The sequence below is a fragment of the Bradysia coprophila genome, unplaced genomic scaffold (assembly GCF_014529535.1).
Source record: "Bradysia coprophila strain Holo2 unplaced genomic scaffold, BU_Bcop_v1 contig_248, whole genome shotgun sequence".
Lineage (NCBI taxonomy): Eukaryota > Metazoa > Arthropoda > Insecta > Diptera > Sciaridae > Bradysia > Bradysia coprophila.
In genome coordinates this window covers 1,379,195-1,399,035 of record NW_023503509.1, presented here as the reverse complement: position 1 = coordinate 1,399,035, position 19,841 = coordinate 1,379,195, and the positions used below count along the sequence as shown (strand labels likewise).

General features: G+C 37.0%; 2 protein-coding genes across 3 annotated transcripts; one reads left to right on the top strand and one right to left on the bottom strand.

Moving 5' to 3' along the window:
- The first annotated feature begins 628 nt into the window (after positions 1 to 628).
- LOC119078298 (neurexin-4) lies at positions 629 to 19,772 on the top strand. Of its 2 annotated transcripts, none has more exons than XM_037185792.1 (18): positions 629 to 786; positions 3,906 to 4,025; positions 11,784 to 11,980; positions 13,271 to 13,412; positions 13,482 to 13,852; positions 13,912 to 14,088; positions 14,150 to 14,611; positions 14,682 to 14,847; positions 14,911 to 15,036; positions 15,095 to 15,298; positions 15,375 to 15,452; positions 15,509 to 15,598; positions 15,663 to 16,089; positions 16,158 to 16,495; positions 16,555 to 16,734; positions 16,796 to 17,140; positions 17,212 to 17,349; positions 17,413 to 19,772. In XM_037185792.1, exons 1-18 carry the CDS (start codon positions 729 to 731, stop codon positions 17,601 to 17,603), a joined length of 3,810 nt encoding a protein of 1,269 aa, XP_037041687.1. In that variant the 5' UTR covers positions 629 to 728; the 3' UTR covers positions 17,604 to 19,772. The 2 variants fall into 2 exon arrangements, with proteins under 2 accessions (XP_037041687.1, XP_037041686.1); XM_037185791.1 differs by lacking the exon at positions 11,784 to 11,980 and adding an exon at positions 10,967 to 11,163.
- On the bottom strand, positions 7,958 to 9,359 carry LOC119078299 (L-aminoadipate-semialdehyde dehydrogenase-phosphopantetheinyl transferase). The gene has a single exon (XM_037185793.1). The coding sequence runs from the start codon at positions 8,951 to 8,953 to the stop codon at positions 8,069 to 8,071; it is 885 nt and encodes a 294-aa protein (XP_037041688.1). The 5' UTR covers positions 8,954 to 9,359; the 3' UTR covers positions 7,958 to 8,068.
- Positions 19,773 to 19,841: the final 69 nt, after the last annotated feature.

The window sequence follows — 19,841 nt, the reverse complement described above, 5'->3', positions numbered from 1 at the left end:
AAAATTTCCTACTTTTCTTCCACTTTGTAACAAATAACTATTATTTCACATAGTGATAAGTGCCGCGTGTGAGAAATTGTGTTATTTAGGTTATTTACGTACATATGTTTGCATGCAACGCTTTTCTCGAAAAAGCCACCGAAAGTCAATATTTTTGAAAATTGAAACTTTAGCCTGCCTCCGCTATCAACATTTTTTATCGAGCGGGAACGGAGTTGTTTCGCAGTTTTGCACGATCTATCATCTCCAGCAAGTTTTATTCGTCCGTCTCTTGCAATAGTGTTTCAACAGTTTGAGGAAATAGAGTAAGGATCAATCTAAAGCCTGAAACTACGATCCTTTCTTGAATCTAGAGTTTTGAGTTTAACTCTTGTCCCTCAACAGATCGTTATTGTCGGAAAATACTTTTCGTCATTAGGAAGAACAAATCAATTATTCTATTCTACAAGCTCCGCCAAAAATATAAACCGGCACACTGGTCTTTCCCACGTAAAAATCAGCGCCACCTATCGATTTAGTTGGTTACTCCAATATTTGTCTCTATAATTTCAATGTTGGTAACCATGTGCAAAACACTGACATACACACAAACACACGCATAAAAACTAACTTTTAAATCCTCAGTCAACTTCAGTTCACCGTTGTCGTCGGCAGGCATTATTATTATTTTAGTGCTCCGTGATTATTTTGTGTTTTCCTTATGTAAATGTGTCAAATAAATATTTAAAATGTTAATTATCTGTACAATATTAGTTAGTACATTGTGTCTAACGATTGCCGATGCAGGTAAGCTGAAATTCAACGATTCTTCGAATTATTCGGACGTTACACCTTACAACGCCCTACAATCCCAAATTATGTGCATACGATTGCCGTGTCAATAACAAGTTGTTTGTTACAAAATTCACTCAATATGGTTCAAATGGAATGATGTTTCAGTGATCCTTATCGAATGTAGTCCTTTGAAGGGCCAATTCTAATTGGAAACTGTTGATCAAATTATTGGGCGTGTTCGTTCAGTGTGTTCATGAATGATCAGTGAAATTCTTTTGCATTATTATACTATCGTTATCCGTCAAACGAATGGCCTATCTATGTATAAGTGTTAAGTGTGTATATTACAAGCGACGATCAAAATGAATCATACACCTTTCAAGTTGGAACAATTTTCTTGTTTTGAATGGTGACGTAACGATGTAAATAACAGAGGGAGATCGTCGGACTATTATGATGACCGACGCATGTTGACGCATTAATGAGTTTTCATTTGAAAATTTTATTTTTGTTCTAAGATTAGTGTTGAGAATGAAACTTGTGCAGGCAGGCATCTCGAGCCATGAGTGAACATTATCAAATTAATAGTTCCACAAGCTACACAAACAAATTCATTCGAATTTGTTTTGCTTATCGTACCGAATAGAATTACGCTGAACGGCTAACTACTTTTGTAGCTAATAAAATTCCAATTATTCTCTGCTGATAAACACTCTTTGTTTGCCGGCCGGTGGTATAGCGGGACACCCTTCCTTAATATCCTTTTCTGAAACACCTTTAACGATTCGAGTCATAAATTCGTAACGTTATTTGCTGTGTGGTGTTCATGAAGGGGGTGTTGTGAATTAAAATTTTTATGTCATTGCTCGCCTTCTGCCGACAATCCAATCCGCCTTTATCGTGTTATTTCCACGTAAGAATGATTGCAGTTTTATTCGGAACGAGCCCAAGTCTTGGTGATTTTCCTTTTCGACTTGCAATAACTTTCATTGTCTCTACGACGCATAAACAACAATGTTCAATGATATCTAAGCATGTCTATAACATCTATCTGACATACTCGTCACTTTGTATTTTGTTTCATTTATATTCGAAACGAAGTTACTTAATTCTTGTACGGATTCACGATTAGAGCATATTTCAACGTTCATTTACACAAATGCGCTGAAATTTGATTCAAACAACAGAAAATAGTGACGACATGCTTGACATGTGTCTCTGATTTATCGGAAATTGTTGTGTGATTACTACGTACTTGGGCTCTTCTATGGCTAGATGAAGTAGGTTGAACCTTAATTTCTGAGGCGTAGCTTCACCTTTTCTATCCAGATATCTCGGGGCTCTAACATGGTTTTACCAAAGGAGATAACAAATACCGACCTAAGCATAGATTAGATAGATTAGAGTTTTGGAGAGACGTCTTCAATTGAGAGCAGGACACCAGATTAAAGATCTTTTGTTCCCCACTCCCTGACGTTACGACTTCTTCCCTGTTTTCGATAAGAAATCTCATCTTGGAGTTCATGATACCCGAATGTGTGAAACCTGAGATTGGTATAGGAGTGGACAATCCCTGAGGATATCGTCGGCAACATGATTAACGGGCGTCCTACGGTCCTACCATATCTTTCGAACCATTGAATGGAGTAACTATACTCAAAATCTCACAAATGTTGACAGCTTCCAGCAAAAACAAAGGTTATTGAAATTTGACCAATGGGTCCAAAGATATGGTCGTTAAAAAAATGATTGGATGCCCTATAGTCATCTTGCCGACGATATGTACACGAGTCTCAGGTGCCAGACCACATGAACAGATAGGGTCGATGGACTGATCTATTGTGTGGACATGATCGTTAAGCTTGCAGTGGTTTGTGATTGCACCAACTACTCGTCTTATTTCCGATCTCGTAAGTTTAAGAAGTTCGTTATTCCAGGATTTCGACATTACGGGTCGGAATAGCTTGGATATGAATTCGTCCTTGGTAGGTCGTCTATTGATGTTGATGTTCTTGGTGCAGGCATTGCGCAACCAAAGTTTTTCTAGATATCTTAGACTGCCCTAGTTTTGGCTCCAGTTCTATAAATTCACTGCTCGATCCCAGATTGGCGAGCTTGGAAGTATAGTATTTGTGTAATCTGTGAACTCTTTTGTTCGAAATCCCCCCTAAATTGATAGTTTCCTCGATCATTTGATTGATTTTATTAGCAGTTACGTTTACGTTGCAATAAATTATCGTGAATTATAGTAGCATGGAGTAAGATAGGCTTTTATATGTTTATCAGTCAAAAAACCCTTAGACGATGAGTTGACACAAGTCCTTGGTTCTTCACTTACAAAATAAGTGTAACTGATATTGCTAGCAATAATATAAACATCGAGGAATACCTCTACTGTTCCAGGATTCCTTCGTTCATTTTTTTTTTGCCATTTTTGTGATCCTTCATCTTTCGGAGGTGACACTATCAACATTTTGAAAGTAGTGAAAAAAATTTTGGTTGCAGTTTAAGTGTACTGTTTGTTTCTTCCACTGTATAGTCATGTGTATAGTGTCCATAGCCAAGAACAGTTTCTCAATCCACGACATCAATGAAAACCATTTTCTAATCTATTGACAGAAGCGTATGCTTTTCTAGTGAACAAATGCTAACATTTTCAGAGAAATTTATTTTGAAAGGAAATCAAAGACATTTTTCTAATGAACATTAATAGTATATCGCTCGTTGTGTAAATAGTGTGGCCACTTGAAATATGACCGATGTAATTTTCATTATGAAGATTTTCCTTTGAAATTTAAGATTGGTAAAATAGCAACTTTAATAGCAAGTGAATCAACCATTCGTCATTGTTTATTGTACGTTGTGTTGTTTTGTAGATTCAGTTTGTTTACTTTTGTAAGAATCTCTAAGTCAATGAAATTTCTTTAAACTATTAATTTCATGTGTTCATTAACATCGCTGTGTTTTGGTAATATTTATGCGTCGGATACATCTGTGTACAATGGTTCCGTCAATAAATTCGATGTCGAGTTGAAAAATATTGATTTTCGACAAACTGATTTAGTATTTAGTTGATCAATGACCTCAATCATTCAAAAAAACTAATTGTTTCTCTTTCTTCTATTTTCCAGAATATTATGACAGTTCGTATTATTCGCAATACGAATGCAACGTACCCCTGCTTGACAGAGCCGCTATAACTGCAACATCTGCGCTAAGAGAACGAGGAGCAGAAAATGCACGTCTCAATGGTAAGTAAATAATTCTGTTTGATTGATGACACTATCGTTTTGATTTATTTATTATAATTTAGCAAGTTGAAGCATTTACGATGTGTTTTTCAGTTGTAAACCAATGAATGTAGTTAGGTTGTGACGACCATATCTGAACATATTTTCATTTTATTTCATGTGTCCGTGATCCGAGATACTTATGTACAAAATTTATAATTTCCTGCATCTTTGTGTTGCGTAAATATTTCGGCAAGTGACGTTTAGGCTCGTTCCTCTTTACCCCTAGCTTTAACCTCATATACACTGTGCCAAACCGATTTGTCTTCACGAATATTTAGATTCAAAAAATTACATGGAATGCAATTAGCTTGAGCAAGAATAACCCGCCATCTAAAATTGTATGTACAACGAGTGAAGCACACTATGTGTTCTGATATCACAGTGAAGCTTACTCACGAAAAAGGCTCAGATCAGTTCTTAGTGCTGATCTGAGGGTCTTGGAAAATAAATAGGGATTCGATTTACAACCACCAATTTTCCCTTTCACAGGACAATTGAATAAATTTTCCGAGAAATGAAAACTGGTCTGTTCTGAACCTTACTATCCTAGCAGCTTTTCCGTCCCTAACAGATTCTGGATATCTAGTGATCCGCTACAAAATTTAAATATAAACTTGTACATCTGCAACGATTAAAATCTCTACGAGTTTGCTCGATATGGATAATATCTCTGTTAGACTTGTAGTGTCTGGTTATGCACCATTTAGACGTGGTTCCGGATATTATGGTTTCTATTAAACATTAAAATTTCCCTCAATGTTTCTCATTAATTATTATTTTTCCTTCGTCCGAATCAAAGAGTTTTTTCTACTAAGAGGAAGTCAAAATTTTTTCAGATGTTACACTTATGTAAACATCACCATTGCCGATGTATAATTTTAAAAATAACGACCAAAACGTAAATTGAAAAGTGATCGAGTCGTTATTATTATAGATGTAACAAATATATTCCGTAATAGCAACGGAGAACGAGAACTGAAACAGAAAAGAAAGACAAAAAATTGTTCACTCGAATATTTCCTTAATATTTTACCCACCCAACTCATATTCATGTTAATTAACTGACTCGAAAATTTCGTATATTTTTAGAATATCGTGAATTTTGTTGGTAGCTAAAATTTGTCGCGCAGACAAGCCATTTGGAAAAGTAAACAGTCGAATTGAAAAAAGAATTTTCTCTCTGTACACACGGCAAAAAAGAACAGGATTTCTGTTGCCCAATTCTTTCTAAAAATAAGTCATTGTTTTGTTGCGTGCATCGATTTCGATTCCATCAACAACAAAACAAGTCAACACGAAGCAATGTAATCATTGACTTTCGTCAATTTTGTTAAACAAAAAACTTTGTTAATTGAAATGAGAAACTTTATTCCCCTCCTCCACACTCTTGCAGCAATAAAATGCATTTCATTTACTACAATTAATAGAAACAACAAAACATCAAAACAAAATTCCCATAAATCATATAATGCGGAATTACAAGGAACATTATGTCAATTGTCAATAATATCCGAACCCAATCTAATCAAGCAGAATGCATGCTGTTTTGTATTCGCCTGTCTTAGCCAAATATTTATTCCCGAATCAAAATGGAAACAAAGATTCCGATCAAATTTAGTGTTTACCACCAAAGCGGGTAAAGTAGTGATATCGTGTTCGGATATAATAACAAAAATGGGCTGAGATGTATTCCGTTTAACATATCGACCAAATAAATTACAAAACAAATTTAGGGTAGTGAACTTTGGCGAATTTATTTGGTGTTGTGTCTATATTTGGCATGAATGTTGTTTTTTCATTACTTCTGTGCGAATAATTTTTTGAATATTATTCGCTGTGGAGCAGAACCGTTTGCTAATTTCACCGAAATTCAATTTAATTTTAATGGAAAATTCTTCAATTTCTCGCACTATTTCACTTCAGAAGTGACACGGAATTCGATTTCCATGAAATTTAATATTAATTAGATCAGACAGGATGTAGGATTGGTCTACCAGAGTGAGCCGCCCACGAAATATGCGAGCAAATTTTAATTGTTAATAATGTTCAAGTGGAACAATGTCTAGACGAATCAAAATCGAATACTCTGTAGCTATGTCTCCAGCCACTTTATTTCGATAGAAATGAGTAGATGTTGTGCTAACACATTTACATTATTTTGTTCTCAGCCTTGTATAAATGGAAATTGCATCGAAATTTAATCATAAAATCTGTTAAGTATTACATACGACGTTCAACTAATGAAGTAAAAGATTTTGTATCAAAAAATAGGATACCAAATCTTCTACTTCAATACTTCAAACAAATACTTTGCTGCATAAAATCACTTCAATCGGGGAGCCATTTCTTATTTTTGTCGTTCTGTGATTTATTGTGAATCACTAATCTCTAGAAGCAAAAGAGGACCGTACAACTATTGCCAACCTGTTTATGTTTATAAATACCGCGTCGCTTATAAATTACAATCTCAAATTGCGTTGAATGAGTAGCGAAACTTTTGAATTAATTTTTTGGGGAATTTGCCAAAAAAAAATCGTTTTTGCATCGCCACCAGGTTGATTATTTCTTAAATGAAGTGAAATTTCTTTTTTCGTTTTATTCGTAGCTTAGATTTATGTGTGACTTAATGGATTTTAAACTTTGACGGCCATTCCACCATGGCTGTATCTTTAAAATGTTTTCAAGTTTTTGGTTCTCGAGAAATTTAAGAATGTGAACGTCTACTGGACACACGCAAATAGACCGTGTTTTCTTACTTAGATTCGTTTTGTACAATGCAAATCGTTTTATGAACAATTAGGTCATTGCAACATGCCGACTACAGTCCGGCTCTACGTTTCCATCGTTGTAGGCATTGTTTTATGTGTTGGATGTCTGAAATAGTTTTGTGTGGTTTGGTAGTTTAAATTTCTGTTGACAATTTGGGATAAAATCTTCAGCATTGTCGCCTACAAGTCTATATTATACGTTGCTTCATATTTGGTTTCCAACTTCCAGTTATCCAACAAAGTGGTCGCTGAAAATTATGGCAAAAATATGCACATAACTTCGGTGATGAGAAAAATCGTTAGAGAGCGGTTACGATATACGTGCACCGATCGATACTCATACTCGAGACTCTTACAAAGACATTGAAAAGATATAATGACGCTAGTCAGTGAAACGTTCATAGAATGTTGAGTTGATAGGCTAACATCGAATCCACGGAAAAAGCGAAAGTCTGCTCGCACTACTAAGAATGTTAAATGGCTTTTGTGAAAGACAGGTCCCAGACGCGAGTTCAGAAATCGAATTCACCAAAAAAAGCTCTTTATAGCTTAAGTTAGAAGAGTCGAATTAGGTCGACCCTTTTCCGACCAGGTTATTTGAAACTCACAGAAAAACACTTTTGGACCCTCTGTATGGAGCAGGAACGAATCTATTCTCTATTTTCTTCTGTTAGAAACAATTTTTTCCCAAATTCGTGAAAAAGTTTCGAATATTCAGAACTAGCTTGGAAATGATTCGTTGCTCAGATGTCACACCTTCAGAGCTGATTCCCTCTTTCATTATCAACGACGTAAAGAAAATCCTTTTCTAAATCGAAACGAATCCTTACAGTCTGACAATACGTATTTCCTCTAAAGGTGCGTTAAACTATGGGATTAAAATGAATGGGACATTCCCTTTACGATAAAGGTGCGTACACAACGACTGTAATTTGACTTCTTAAATCCGATTAAATATTACATTAAAAAATGAACTTCAATCATTTTCTATGGAAGATTAATCGGCTATGGGTTGGCAACTCATTTTTTTTGTGTCACGGTACTAGTCTCCAACGAATTTACAACATAAATATCGTGACTTCGTCGTATATTTTAAGAACGATAGCAACTCATTCTCTGCGTTTGTTTTCGGAATAAAAATCACTAAACTTTACGAACAACCGGAAGGGTAAATTTTATTCGTTCATTTTGATTGTATTGCATAGGTAGGGGAGGTGAACAACACTTCATGTTTCATGAATTCTTGTACGGTTTGTTCAATACATCTAAACAATATTGACGATCATTGTCTAATAAAGGCACTGAATCTCTGGTCAAGTCGTCGAACGTAACCAACTGGAAAGTATGCGAATCCTTTGAGTCATTATGGTTTTCAATAGCGACAGCTACACTGTGCTCGTTGTCGATTAGAGATTCTTCAAAGATCCAATTTTCCAATAAATCACCGTTGACTTTAACCGTGGTATCCGTTACCACTTGATTTGACGACAATGTCTTGGTATTGAGCGTAAAATCAATTTTCTGTAAATCCATGCTGATGCCAACACCAACATTTTTCACGTAGCTCTCTTTCAAGCACCAGTGCCGCATAAATGCTTTTGTCTGACCCAGTTCGTCTGAATTGTTTCGAATACATTTCCATTCGCTGGCTGTAAAATTACGGTGCATTATGCGGAAGAATTCACTCAACGGCTTACCACCCGTGTATTCAATTTTCATCACATCAACCCCTATTGTTGTTGACAATTCCTGTGATTTACGATGATCCGATGATAAACAACATCCGGCCAATACAGCATACGACCCTTGGTGTGACACATTAAAATCAACATAATGCGACGACGGATGATGTTGTGACGGCGCTAAAAGCGGTTTACCTCGGGCATCTCTGTCGAATCGAATTTCTTCGTACGGAATGTTGATTGTGTCTCGAACGAATTTTCGCATTAACAAACGGCCGATGATTGAACCGTCAAAGTCTTCGCGAAACATAAATTTTGCGAGACGTGTTTTCTCTTCGGTTTGGATGCATGATGTTGCCAGCAGTAATTCGTTTAATGACGGACGCCAAGTTGATAGATCGAATGCCCATCTGGCATGTCCGTTCCGAAGTGACATTTGTGATGGGAATGTAATTTAAGTTGAAATTAATTTTGGAAAAATCACTCCGCGAAAATCGGTTTTGTTTTTATGAAAATACCAGTCAATGACATTTCGTATGTCAAACCATTTAACATGTAGAGATATATAAGTGTAGCCAACATTGAGAATGTAAATTACGATACGAAGACAGTATCGTGGACTACACATATATACGACACATACTACGTTGGTGTGTGTTCGATTTAATTAAGAAATTTAATAACTAAGAGTCGACGTTAGTATCTAACCATTTCAGGCCTTGTTGCTTTCAAGAAATCATTTACTTAACGATGTCACAAGCGTACTGTAATTGGCCTCATGTTTTTAAATCTTTACGTTCCTCTGCTCTACCCCTTCACCACCCATATACTATCAATATACAAAACATAGCACTACAAACTCAATATAGAAATTGAAATAGTTGCAGAGCATAGAGAACGTTAGGTTATATTACATGTTCCAGGTGTGTCTAATGTCCGTAGCGTCACATCAAAACTTATGTTTTCCATAGAACCTGGCGTTTATTTACATACACAAAGCGATCAATTGCTTCTCGGTAACCCTTTTTTCTGTACGCATTCCATGAAACTATTTCATGCTCTTCCTGAATCGAACTGGCAATAAAAACTTTTTAATATTTTTTTAATTCGATTCCTATTGTTCAATCAATGTGTATCGCTTTGAATTCGATACCGAGTAATTTTCACCAATGTTACAATGTTTCAATGGTTTCAATATAACAAAACAGAGAAAAGTCTAAAAACAAAATTGTCACCCCTCAAAACCGTCGCGTTTTTCTTTCAATCACATAACAACAATCCGAAACCCAAAACAATTGTTTGTTTTTAGACACAATTCATCTTTTCGTAAATAAATAGGGCTGTAAGAGTATATACCTAAAGTTAATCGCTTCAATAAGCATTAACGGTAAACGGACTACATGTATATTGGGAAACCAGCCATTCAGCACCAAACAATATACATGCCAATATAATAACCATCAAATATGTTTCATGCTCAGATTTTTCGCTCTTAAACCTAACATTCACTTTTCGAATTTTTCGTTTGCAATTGAACGGAACAGGATGGGGATTGTGTGTATTTCTAAGCTCTATACAAATAACATTTGATTGCAAGTTTTATCGTGTTTTACTGCACCACAAATTTTATTTGATTTCTTTTGGAACACATGACACTATTGAACACTAATGTTGATGTTGATGATTGAACAAAATTAATTGGTCAACTACTACAGGAAAGGGCAATCAAAAATTTCAGCCTAAGTTTGCTTCAGCTGATTTTCAACTGGTTCACTCATACAAGCAATTTTGGTTATGAGGGTTTAGACGGATTTAACCGTGTGGTAGTGGCAGAACCGAATAAACATGCATACCCAGTGTTGTTTGTATCATCAGCTGAAGCAAACTTTATGTCCAAATTCTATTGCCCTTTCCTGTACTGTGAACTGTGGATGAAAAACAATGTTCATGATATCGAGGCGAAAGGACTTATTGACCATTTAATTTCGTATAGGCGTGTCATAACGTCTATTCTATTCACTATGATAGAACCTCCGAAGAAACCGAGTTAGAATATCTCATATCAGATACAAAGTCAATACGTTGCCACAATTAACAAATATTTTAGTTAGAGAAGCTTTTTACACCTTTTAAAGAGTAATCCGTTTTGCACGGACCATTATGTTACTTACAATGTGTAGTACGTGTATACTGTACATACAAACGCAATTAGGTTTTAAAACACAAGAAAATCCCTTCGAACACACCTTTCATTCTACCCTTATTCGATTTAACCATTTAAGCCAGCAAGAATTAATGGTTTTTTGTTGTGATTAATTGAAGTTGAAGGCAATCGGTTCCCTTAACAAAAAAACCTTTCTAATCCATAAAAATACCGTGTAACTTAAGAGGAACGTTATGAAAATTTTCATTTATTAAACCAAAAAAACACTCATTAATATCCGTTCAGCTGGTACATCTTGGACTGCCAAAAATTCTGATTTCGCTCAACAATTGATTATTGACTTGGGTAACGTGCGAAACATTACGAAAATTGCAATACAGGGCCGTCCCCATAGTATTGAATACGTTTCCGAGTTCACGATAAGCTATGGCTATAACGGACTCGATTTCGCCGATTACAAGGAACCCGGCGGAAATGTGAAGGTAATTTTTTATTTGGGATCGAATTGGCGGTAGTGGCAAAAGAAACAAGTGACAGATACAAATTAGGCTATCGACAAAATGCAATTAACACAATGAAAATGCTTCCTGGATTGTTGATTATGATGCAGACGTGTGTACATGTGATCCATTCATTTATGTAGAAAACGTGTCTGCATTGAATGGAATTCGATTTACGGCTCATATCCGCTGTACAATGTAATCATAGAAATAGTTCAACTCATCTAATGATCCACCTAACACAATGGATATTGTTTATAAGGGGTTGTATTGCATGCACTTCGCTTTTTAATTCTTTTCTTAGATATGCCTGGTGTGTAGTTTTGGCTTATTATTACAGGAAAGGGGAATCAAATTTCAGCCGAAATTTGCTTCACCTGATTTTCAGCTGGTTCACACAAACAAAACTGTCGATGCATGTTTATACAGTTTTATGTTTATAAACAAACTTAAGCTGAAATTTGATTGTTCTTTTTCTGTACGAAATCACAAAATTTTTATTTAAACAAAAATTCGCTAAAAACAATCAAACCTTTCTAGCAATTAATTTTACAATGAAAACAAAACTAACAAAATCCCTAAAACAAACCCCATTCATTAAGGTATGACTGCATGGACGCCCGTTGAGAATAATTACTATAATTTTCTAACATTTGATTTGGGTGAGAAAAAAATGATCAAAAAAATTGCTACACTTGGCAGAGCAAATACGAAAGAATGCGTTACCGAATATATCATTCAATTTTCGGATGATAATGAACAGTGGCGTTCCTATGTGAATCCTGACGGGGAGGTGCAGGTAAACGATGTGAATTTTGGTGTGAATTTATTTTTGTGTTTTATGTTGCTGGAATTTTCTTTTCTTTGATTTGTCGGACAAAATTTATGGGGAGCCGAAAAAGGTTTTTTTAAGTTCAATTGGTGAAGGTGTAGTTGAATAAGACAGGATAAGTTCGATGGGAGGAAACCACACGCATGGACGTTGTTCAGTACAGGGTTGGGCTGAGTTAGTCGAGCGCTCCCTTTTTAATTTTGCAAAATTTCGATATTTTTAGTCAAAATTTCTTATGTCCAAAGTCAGATTTCGCAATTTCACTCCAATTTTTTCCAAAGACGTCGATTACTGAACATTCCTCAGTGAACCAGAAATTTTCGTTGATTCCATCCATTTACCTTTAGTAAGTTAGTGGTCACTTATTCTCACGAATTTTCTCAAATTTTCGCGATTTTCTCAAATTTTCACAAAACACCTTTTGCGAAAATTCACGAAAATTTGAGAAAATTCGTGAAAATATTTTCGCGAATATAGGCACTGTTGGTGGTTCAATCGAATCAGCTGGTTCACAGAAGAATTCTAAGATGTCGACGTGTTAGGAAAAAATGTTAGTGTAGCTGCAAGGAAAAATTTTGCCTTTGAACGTCGTAAGAAATGTTGGCTCTAACACCCCCCCCCCCTGAACAAAAATAAAGTTTTACCGAAAATGTACCCAAAAATTGATCGCTGTTCTGAATAGAGGGACCCTAGGGGAGTTCAAAACGATGGTCCGTTAAGCTGGACCAGATGCTTCCCCAGCCCATACAATTTTTTCCTTAGTTGTATGGGTGTGGGGAAGCATCTGGTCCTGCTTAACGGACCATCGTTTTGAACTCCCCTAGGGTCCCTCTATTCAGAACAGCGATCAATTTTTGGGTGCATTTTCGGTAAAACTTTACTTTTGTTCAGGGGGGGTGTGCTAAATACATAAATTTTGCAAAACAAAAAGTAGCACTCGACTAGCACTGCCCAACCCTGGTTCAGTTGTACACCAAACTTTAACCTAACATTGAAAAACTTAACCAAACTCAGACACTTTGATAACATTCAAGCACTTTAATAACACTTCACACTCCCGTTCACAATTATCCATTTTGTGGTATTCCTCTTTCATCTAAGCTTCCCTTTAATACACACTTTCGTTGATTTATTGGTTTTGTTTTAACTTAAAAAGTTAATTTGTATTTGTCATACTTTTTGCGTTCATTTATTTGTTTGCTCAATCAATCGAATACTCACCGACCACTAAATGCAATACCTTCCAATACCATCTAGATGTTCAAAGGTAATATCGATTCAGACTCGATAAAGTACAATTCATTCGAAGTACCAATCATTGCTCAATGGGTACGCATAAATCCGACCAGATGGCGAGATCGAATTTCTCTACGAACAGAACTGTACGGCTGTGAATATTGTAAGATCTAAAGTCGAATTAAACAAAAAAAAATCCGATCCAAAAGTGCTCATTCCGATCCAATTTCAGTTTCCGAAAACTTAGCATTCAATGGTTCCAGTCTGGTAAGCTTAAGTCTACTCAGGGATCCCATTTCATCGACACGCGAATCCATCAAATTTCGCTTTAAGACAACTGTTGCCAATGGTGTGATGTTGTACTCTCGTGGTACGCAAGGTGATTATCTGGCTCTGCAACTGAAAGACAATCGAATGGTTTTGAATATTGACCTGGGATCGAGAATAATGACATCGTTGTCGGTGGGAAGTCTGCTGGACGACAATGTTTGGCATGATGTGGTTATATCCAGAAATCGACGTGACATCATATTCTCTGTGGATCGTGTTATCGTTAAAGGACGGTTGAAAGCTGAATTTAATCGATTGAATTTGAATCGGGCGGTAAGTGATAAGACTGATAAGTGATCCGATGGAGTGTCTAATTGAATTGTTTCTAAAAGCTGTACATCGGTGGTGTTCCAAATATGCAAGAAGGAATGGTTGTTCAGCAGAACTACTCCGGTTGCATAGAGAATCTATTTCTGAACAGCAGTAATGTCATTCGTGACATGAAGTATGCCTATGAAATCGGTGAATATTTCAATTACCAAAAAATTCACGTTGGATTCAATTGCCCGGTGAGTGTTCGTGATTACGTTGATCGATTAGTTTCGTCTGACCAAAAATTTCATTTCCAAGGATCCACCAATCACACCCGTAACATTTTTGACTCGCGGCTCCCATGCTAAGCTGAAAGGCTACGAAGGTGTTCATCAAATGAACGTTTCATTCTTCTTCCGAACGTACGAAGACCGTGGCATTATGTTCTATCACGATTTCACGTCACGTGGATACGTTAAGCTTTACCTGGAGGAGGGCAAAATCAAAGTCGAAATTAAAACGGACGACAATCCGCGTGCCATTTTGGACAATTATGACGAGCAATTCAACGATGGCCGATGGCATTCGTTGGTGTTGACAATAGCCAAAAACAGTTTGGTATTGGACATTGATCAACGACCGATGAGAACCACAAGACTTTTGTCCATGACAACGGGTGGAGTTTATTACATTGCCGGTGGAAAGACTAAGGACGGATTCGTTGGATGCATGCGAATGATATCGATTGATGGAAACTATCGAGTTCCGTCTGATTGGAAGGTTGGTTGAACGAAATCTTGCCAATTTGTTGTGGTGTTTTAACATTAAATCAAAATTGTCGCTTCGTTAGGACGACGAATACTGCTGCAAAGACGAAATCGTTTTCAATTCGTGTCATACTATCGATCGTTGCAATCCTAATCCCTGTAAACATGGTGGCATCTGTCGTCAAAATTCGTTGGAATTCTTCTGCGACTGTCAAAATACCGGATATGCTGGGGCTGTTTGTCATACATGTAAGCCGGTTTTGTAAATGCAATCAAACTGAAACATAATTCAAATTCAATTGTCTCCCACAGCGCTAAATCCTCTATCCTGTCAAGCATACAAGAATGTACAGGCTGTCCGACAACGGGCAAGTATTAAGATCGATGTTGACGGCAGTGGTCCGCTGGATCCGTTCCCAGTTACATGCGAATTTTATTGTGAGTAACTTCCATGGTTGGCCTTTGCACACTATTGACACAGAACTTACATTTTCAGCTGATGGACGAATTGTTACCGTTTTGAGCCACAGCAAAGAACACACAACTACCGTCGATGGATTCCAGGAACCGGGCTCATTCGAACAAAACATCATTTACGAAGCCGAACTACCTCAAATCGAAGCCTTACTGAATCGTTCGCACAACTGTTGGCAACGACTCACTTATCAATGCCAATCATCCCGACTATTCAATTCACCATGTAAGTTAACCATTAGAATGGAACCGAAATCGACCAACAATTCGAATCTCCATCACAATAACGTCTCTTTAACTAGCCGATGAAACGCTGCCTTTCCGTCCGTTTTCTTGGTGGGTTTCCAGACACAATCAACCGATGGACTATTGGGCTGGCGGTAAGTTTTTACCGATTTTCTGTTGTTCAACAAATTCTGATTTCAATCGGCCACAGGTCTACCTGGTTCTCGTAAATGCGAGTGTGGTATTCAAGGAAGCTGTATCGATCCAACCAAATGGTGCAATTGTGACTCTAACACACTAGGTTCGTTAAGACATGCATTCAAATAGAGATTGCAAAATCTAAATTTACAAAATTTTGTCTGCAGATTGGCAAGAAGACAGCGGTGACATTAGGGAAAAGGAATATCTACCTGTCAAAGCGGTTCGCTTCGGTGACACGGGTACACCGCTCGATGAAAAACAAGGTCGATACACACTGGGTGCGTTAATGTGCGAAGGTGACGATTTGTTCAACAATGTCGTCACATTCCGAGTTACGGACGCTACGCTAAATCTTCCACCGTTCGATATGGGTCATTCTGGCGACATTTACTTCGAGTTCCGAACAACGGTCGAAAATGCGGTTCTGTTCCACGCTAAAGGACCGACTGACTACATAAAATTGAGTATAATCAACGGCAAGAAGTTGCAATTCCAGTATCAGGCAGGCAGTGGTCCACTTGGTGTTAATGTGGAGACCAGTTATCACTTGAATGACAACCAATGGCATTCGGTCAGTGTGGAAAGGAACAGGTGAGATTTGATCATTGATCGAATTAAGAGGTGTGAGTGACTGGAAATCGTTTCGTTCTGCTTTATAGAAAAGAAGCTCGGCTTGTGGTGGACGGAGCCCTGAAAGCCGAAGTCCGAGAACCACCAGGTCCAGTTCGTGCTTTGTATTTAACTTCCGAGCTCGTTATTGGAGCAACCATTGATTATCGCGATGGATTTGTTGGGTGCATCCGCGCCCTTTTGCTCAATGGCATTATGGTTGATTTGAAATCGTACGCCACTCGCGGTCTGTATGGAATTTCACCAAACTGTATTGGACGTTGCGAATCGAATCCTTGTTTGAATAACGGAACCTGTTTCGAGAAGTACGACGGGTACAGTTGTGATTGCCGTTGGAGTGCATTTAAAGGACCGATTTGTGCTGACGGTAGGGAGAATTTGATTTTGACTGTTTTGTCCCAGTTTTTACCGTTCTTTTTACCCCAGAAATCGGCGTCAATTTACGATCCAGTTCGATGATCAAATATGACTTCTTGGGTTCGTGGCGTTCGACCATTGCTGAGAGTATTCGCGTTGGTTTTACCACAACTAATCCGAAGGGATTTTTGCTCGGATTCTCGTCGAACATTACCGGCGAATATTTGACATTAATGATCTCAAATTCAGGTAAATCGTCAACCTGTCACCGACCGATTTCTTCTTTACTGACAAAATCGATCATTTCCAGGTCATTTGCGCGCTGTCTTCGATTTTGGTTTCGAGCGACAAGAATTGATTTTCCCGAACAAACATTTCGGATTGGGTCAGTATCACGACGTTCACTTTTCACGCAAGAATTCCGGTTCCACGGTGGTGCTGCGCGTGGACAACTACGAACCGGTCGAGTATCATTTCGATATCAAAGATTCGGCGGACGCCCAGTTCAATAACATTCAGTACATGTACATCGGCAAAAATGAGTCCATGCTGGATGGGTTTATCGGTTGTGTGTCGCGTGTTGAATTCGACGACATTTATCCGTTGAAGCTGCTCTTCCAAGAAAATGGACCGGGAAATGTGAAATCGCTGGGAAGTGAGTTATAAATGGAGTGAAACTTGAGGGGGGAAAAGTTATTTATTGACGCGGTCGGATTTCTTTTCCAGCTCAATTGACCGAAGACTTTTGTGGTGTTGAACCGATAACGCATCCACCCATTGAAATCGAAACGAGACGACCGCCGATCATCGACGAAGACAAATTGAGGAAAGCTTACAATCAGGTCGATTCAGCTTTATTGGGATGTAAGAAATCAGAATTGTCTTGGCATCGATTCGTGTCTCTCTAATCCTGTTTAATTATCACAGCTATTCTGGCAATCATTTTCTTGTTGCTGGTGATCATGGCCATATTAATCGGAAGATATTTGTCGCGACACAAGGGTGAATATTTGACACAGGAAGACAAAGGTGCTGACGCATGTGATGATCCAGACGAGGCCATTGTAAATTCAGCAACTGGTCATCAAGTTACGAAACGAAAGGAATGGTTCATTTAAATAGGGGGAGGAAAAGAAAATGTTTTTTTTCTTGTTAGTCTGTAAACTTGTAGACGTAAGTTATGTGTGATAAGATCGAATGAAGAATATTTTTGTAAGTGACACGAAAAGCTGGGAGGGAAGACGAGACGAATAATGAGCGAGGAGAGAAAATTTCTGAAAGATTTTTGTCTGAGGAGTGTGACCGCTAAGTTGATTCAAAATTTTCGGTTTTTTTATGTTTTTATCTTGGAAGCTTCTTTGGTTTTTCGAATTCATTTTTTTTTTCATTTCGATTTTAAGACAACTCAAGATCTTGATTTTACCGTCCATTTTGTTTAGTTTCTTTTTTAATTTAATTTAATTTAATTTTTTTATCAGAATTTACATTTTGTTTGATTTAAGAGCTCAGCGAAAAAGCGAAACACCAAGCAATTTTTCGGATTTTAGTTAAGTTAGAGCTGAAAGGCCGATTTTGAACGAAGTAAAACTTATAAGTAAGTAAGGCGAAATCAATTCACAAAATTGATTATAAAACATTTTTATTTTGTAAATAAACTGAAAAAAGGAAATTTCTAATCCAATAACCTTACCGTATAACCAACCTACAACGCCATGTTGATGATCTATCTGCATTACTTATGACCATGAATTTGTTCTGTCGAATCATTTTTCTGTTCAGCCTCCATGTCCGTACATTAACCTACAAGCAACTTAAAGCGCACCACGAGACAATTAAAACATGAAGTCGTTCACGCCTTTTGTTCCGGACGAGATCTCTTACTTCATTTGTTATTGAACATATTTCTCTCTAATATTTCGAGGAGAGTTTGTCGTTGTCGGTAACATTAATTTATGACTTACAGGCAGTTGCTGTTAGGTTAACCAACTAATGACAGTAAATTTACCATTTTTTATTACTTTTTAACTAGCGATTCCGTAATTCCATGTTCACCAAAAGGTCTTTTTTAGTGTCAGTTTAGGTTAACCTTTCATAAACAGCAGGTCGTCGGATGTAGATAACTTCGCCAAAAATCAGCAATGAATAGCGAGATGCTCGGCCAAAGGTATATGTTAAAGCCAGTGAAGTACAAGATTGTGTTGTCTGATGAAGTTATATTTAGATCGAAGGAAGTAATTGGTGATGTACGCTTGCCGTTTACGAAAGGTTAACGTCCTCATTCATGGATCCGAATAAACTTTGCATGTCTTCCAAACATTAGACCTATCACAGTGGTGCCACAGTGTTCCTTAATTTGTTGGACCAAATTTAAGACAGTAATTTCAGGAAAATTAAGCGAAAACCCACTCAAAATTCGCTCATTTAAGCGATAAATTAGCGGGTTTTTGTAAGTTTTCGCGAAACTCTTGTCTTAAGTTATGCTCTGCTGACATAAATTCCGTTATGTCATTGGTTGCAAGCTTAGACATGGATTGAAATATGATAGTCTTTTAAAGACACATCGGGCGTTCTGTGACTTTAATTTCTTTTGTTTTAAGTATCACCCACAAAATCTCACATTCCATTCATGTTCCATTGATCAATCTCATCTGCATTTTTTCCTTTTCAAAAAACATTTGTTTGTGAAATGAAAGTCGGGTCTATCTTCTACTACTGTTACCAATGACACTAATATCTGATACTAATTCCTGCCAATAAAGAAAATTTGCTGTAAAAAAACGGTTGTTTATTGTTCATACATAGGAGCAAAGTGTTTGGTTCACACAGTCACCAGTGCCTTCGAACCCTAACATCTTTTTTCTATTCAAAATGATTTGCTGGCTGGTCATATGAGAGGGAAACATTTTTAATTTGTATTTCTATTGCTCACACATTCATAAAATCGTAAAGTCATTTGTGCGGAAGTTTGAATGGATTTTTCTTTATTTAGGAATTAAAGACAAAGACACAGTTAAGATTATGTAGAAAGAATTTTTAAGATTTTTTCGATTTATTAAAAACAAAAAAAATTAAAATTATTGCAAAATGACGCAATTGATGCATATTTTTCTTCACCACATAGTCTTAGAGAATTAGAATAACAAAAAGAATTAAATTTTGAAAATGAAATTTCAATCAATATCTACTTTTGAGATTTGTTCAGCGAAAGAAATTGATTGTTTTGTTCTGGTAGAGACTAAGTTCATTTTCTCGAATTTGTACAAAATAAAATTTAGATTTTTTTCACAGACCCATGTTTTTCTCTTCCATTATACCGTCCAATCACACTACAACATTTGGACATAGGATCTTGCTTT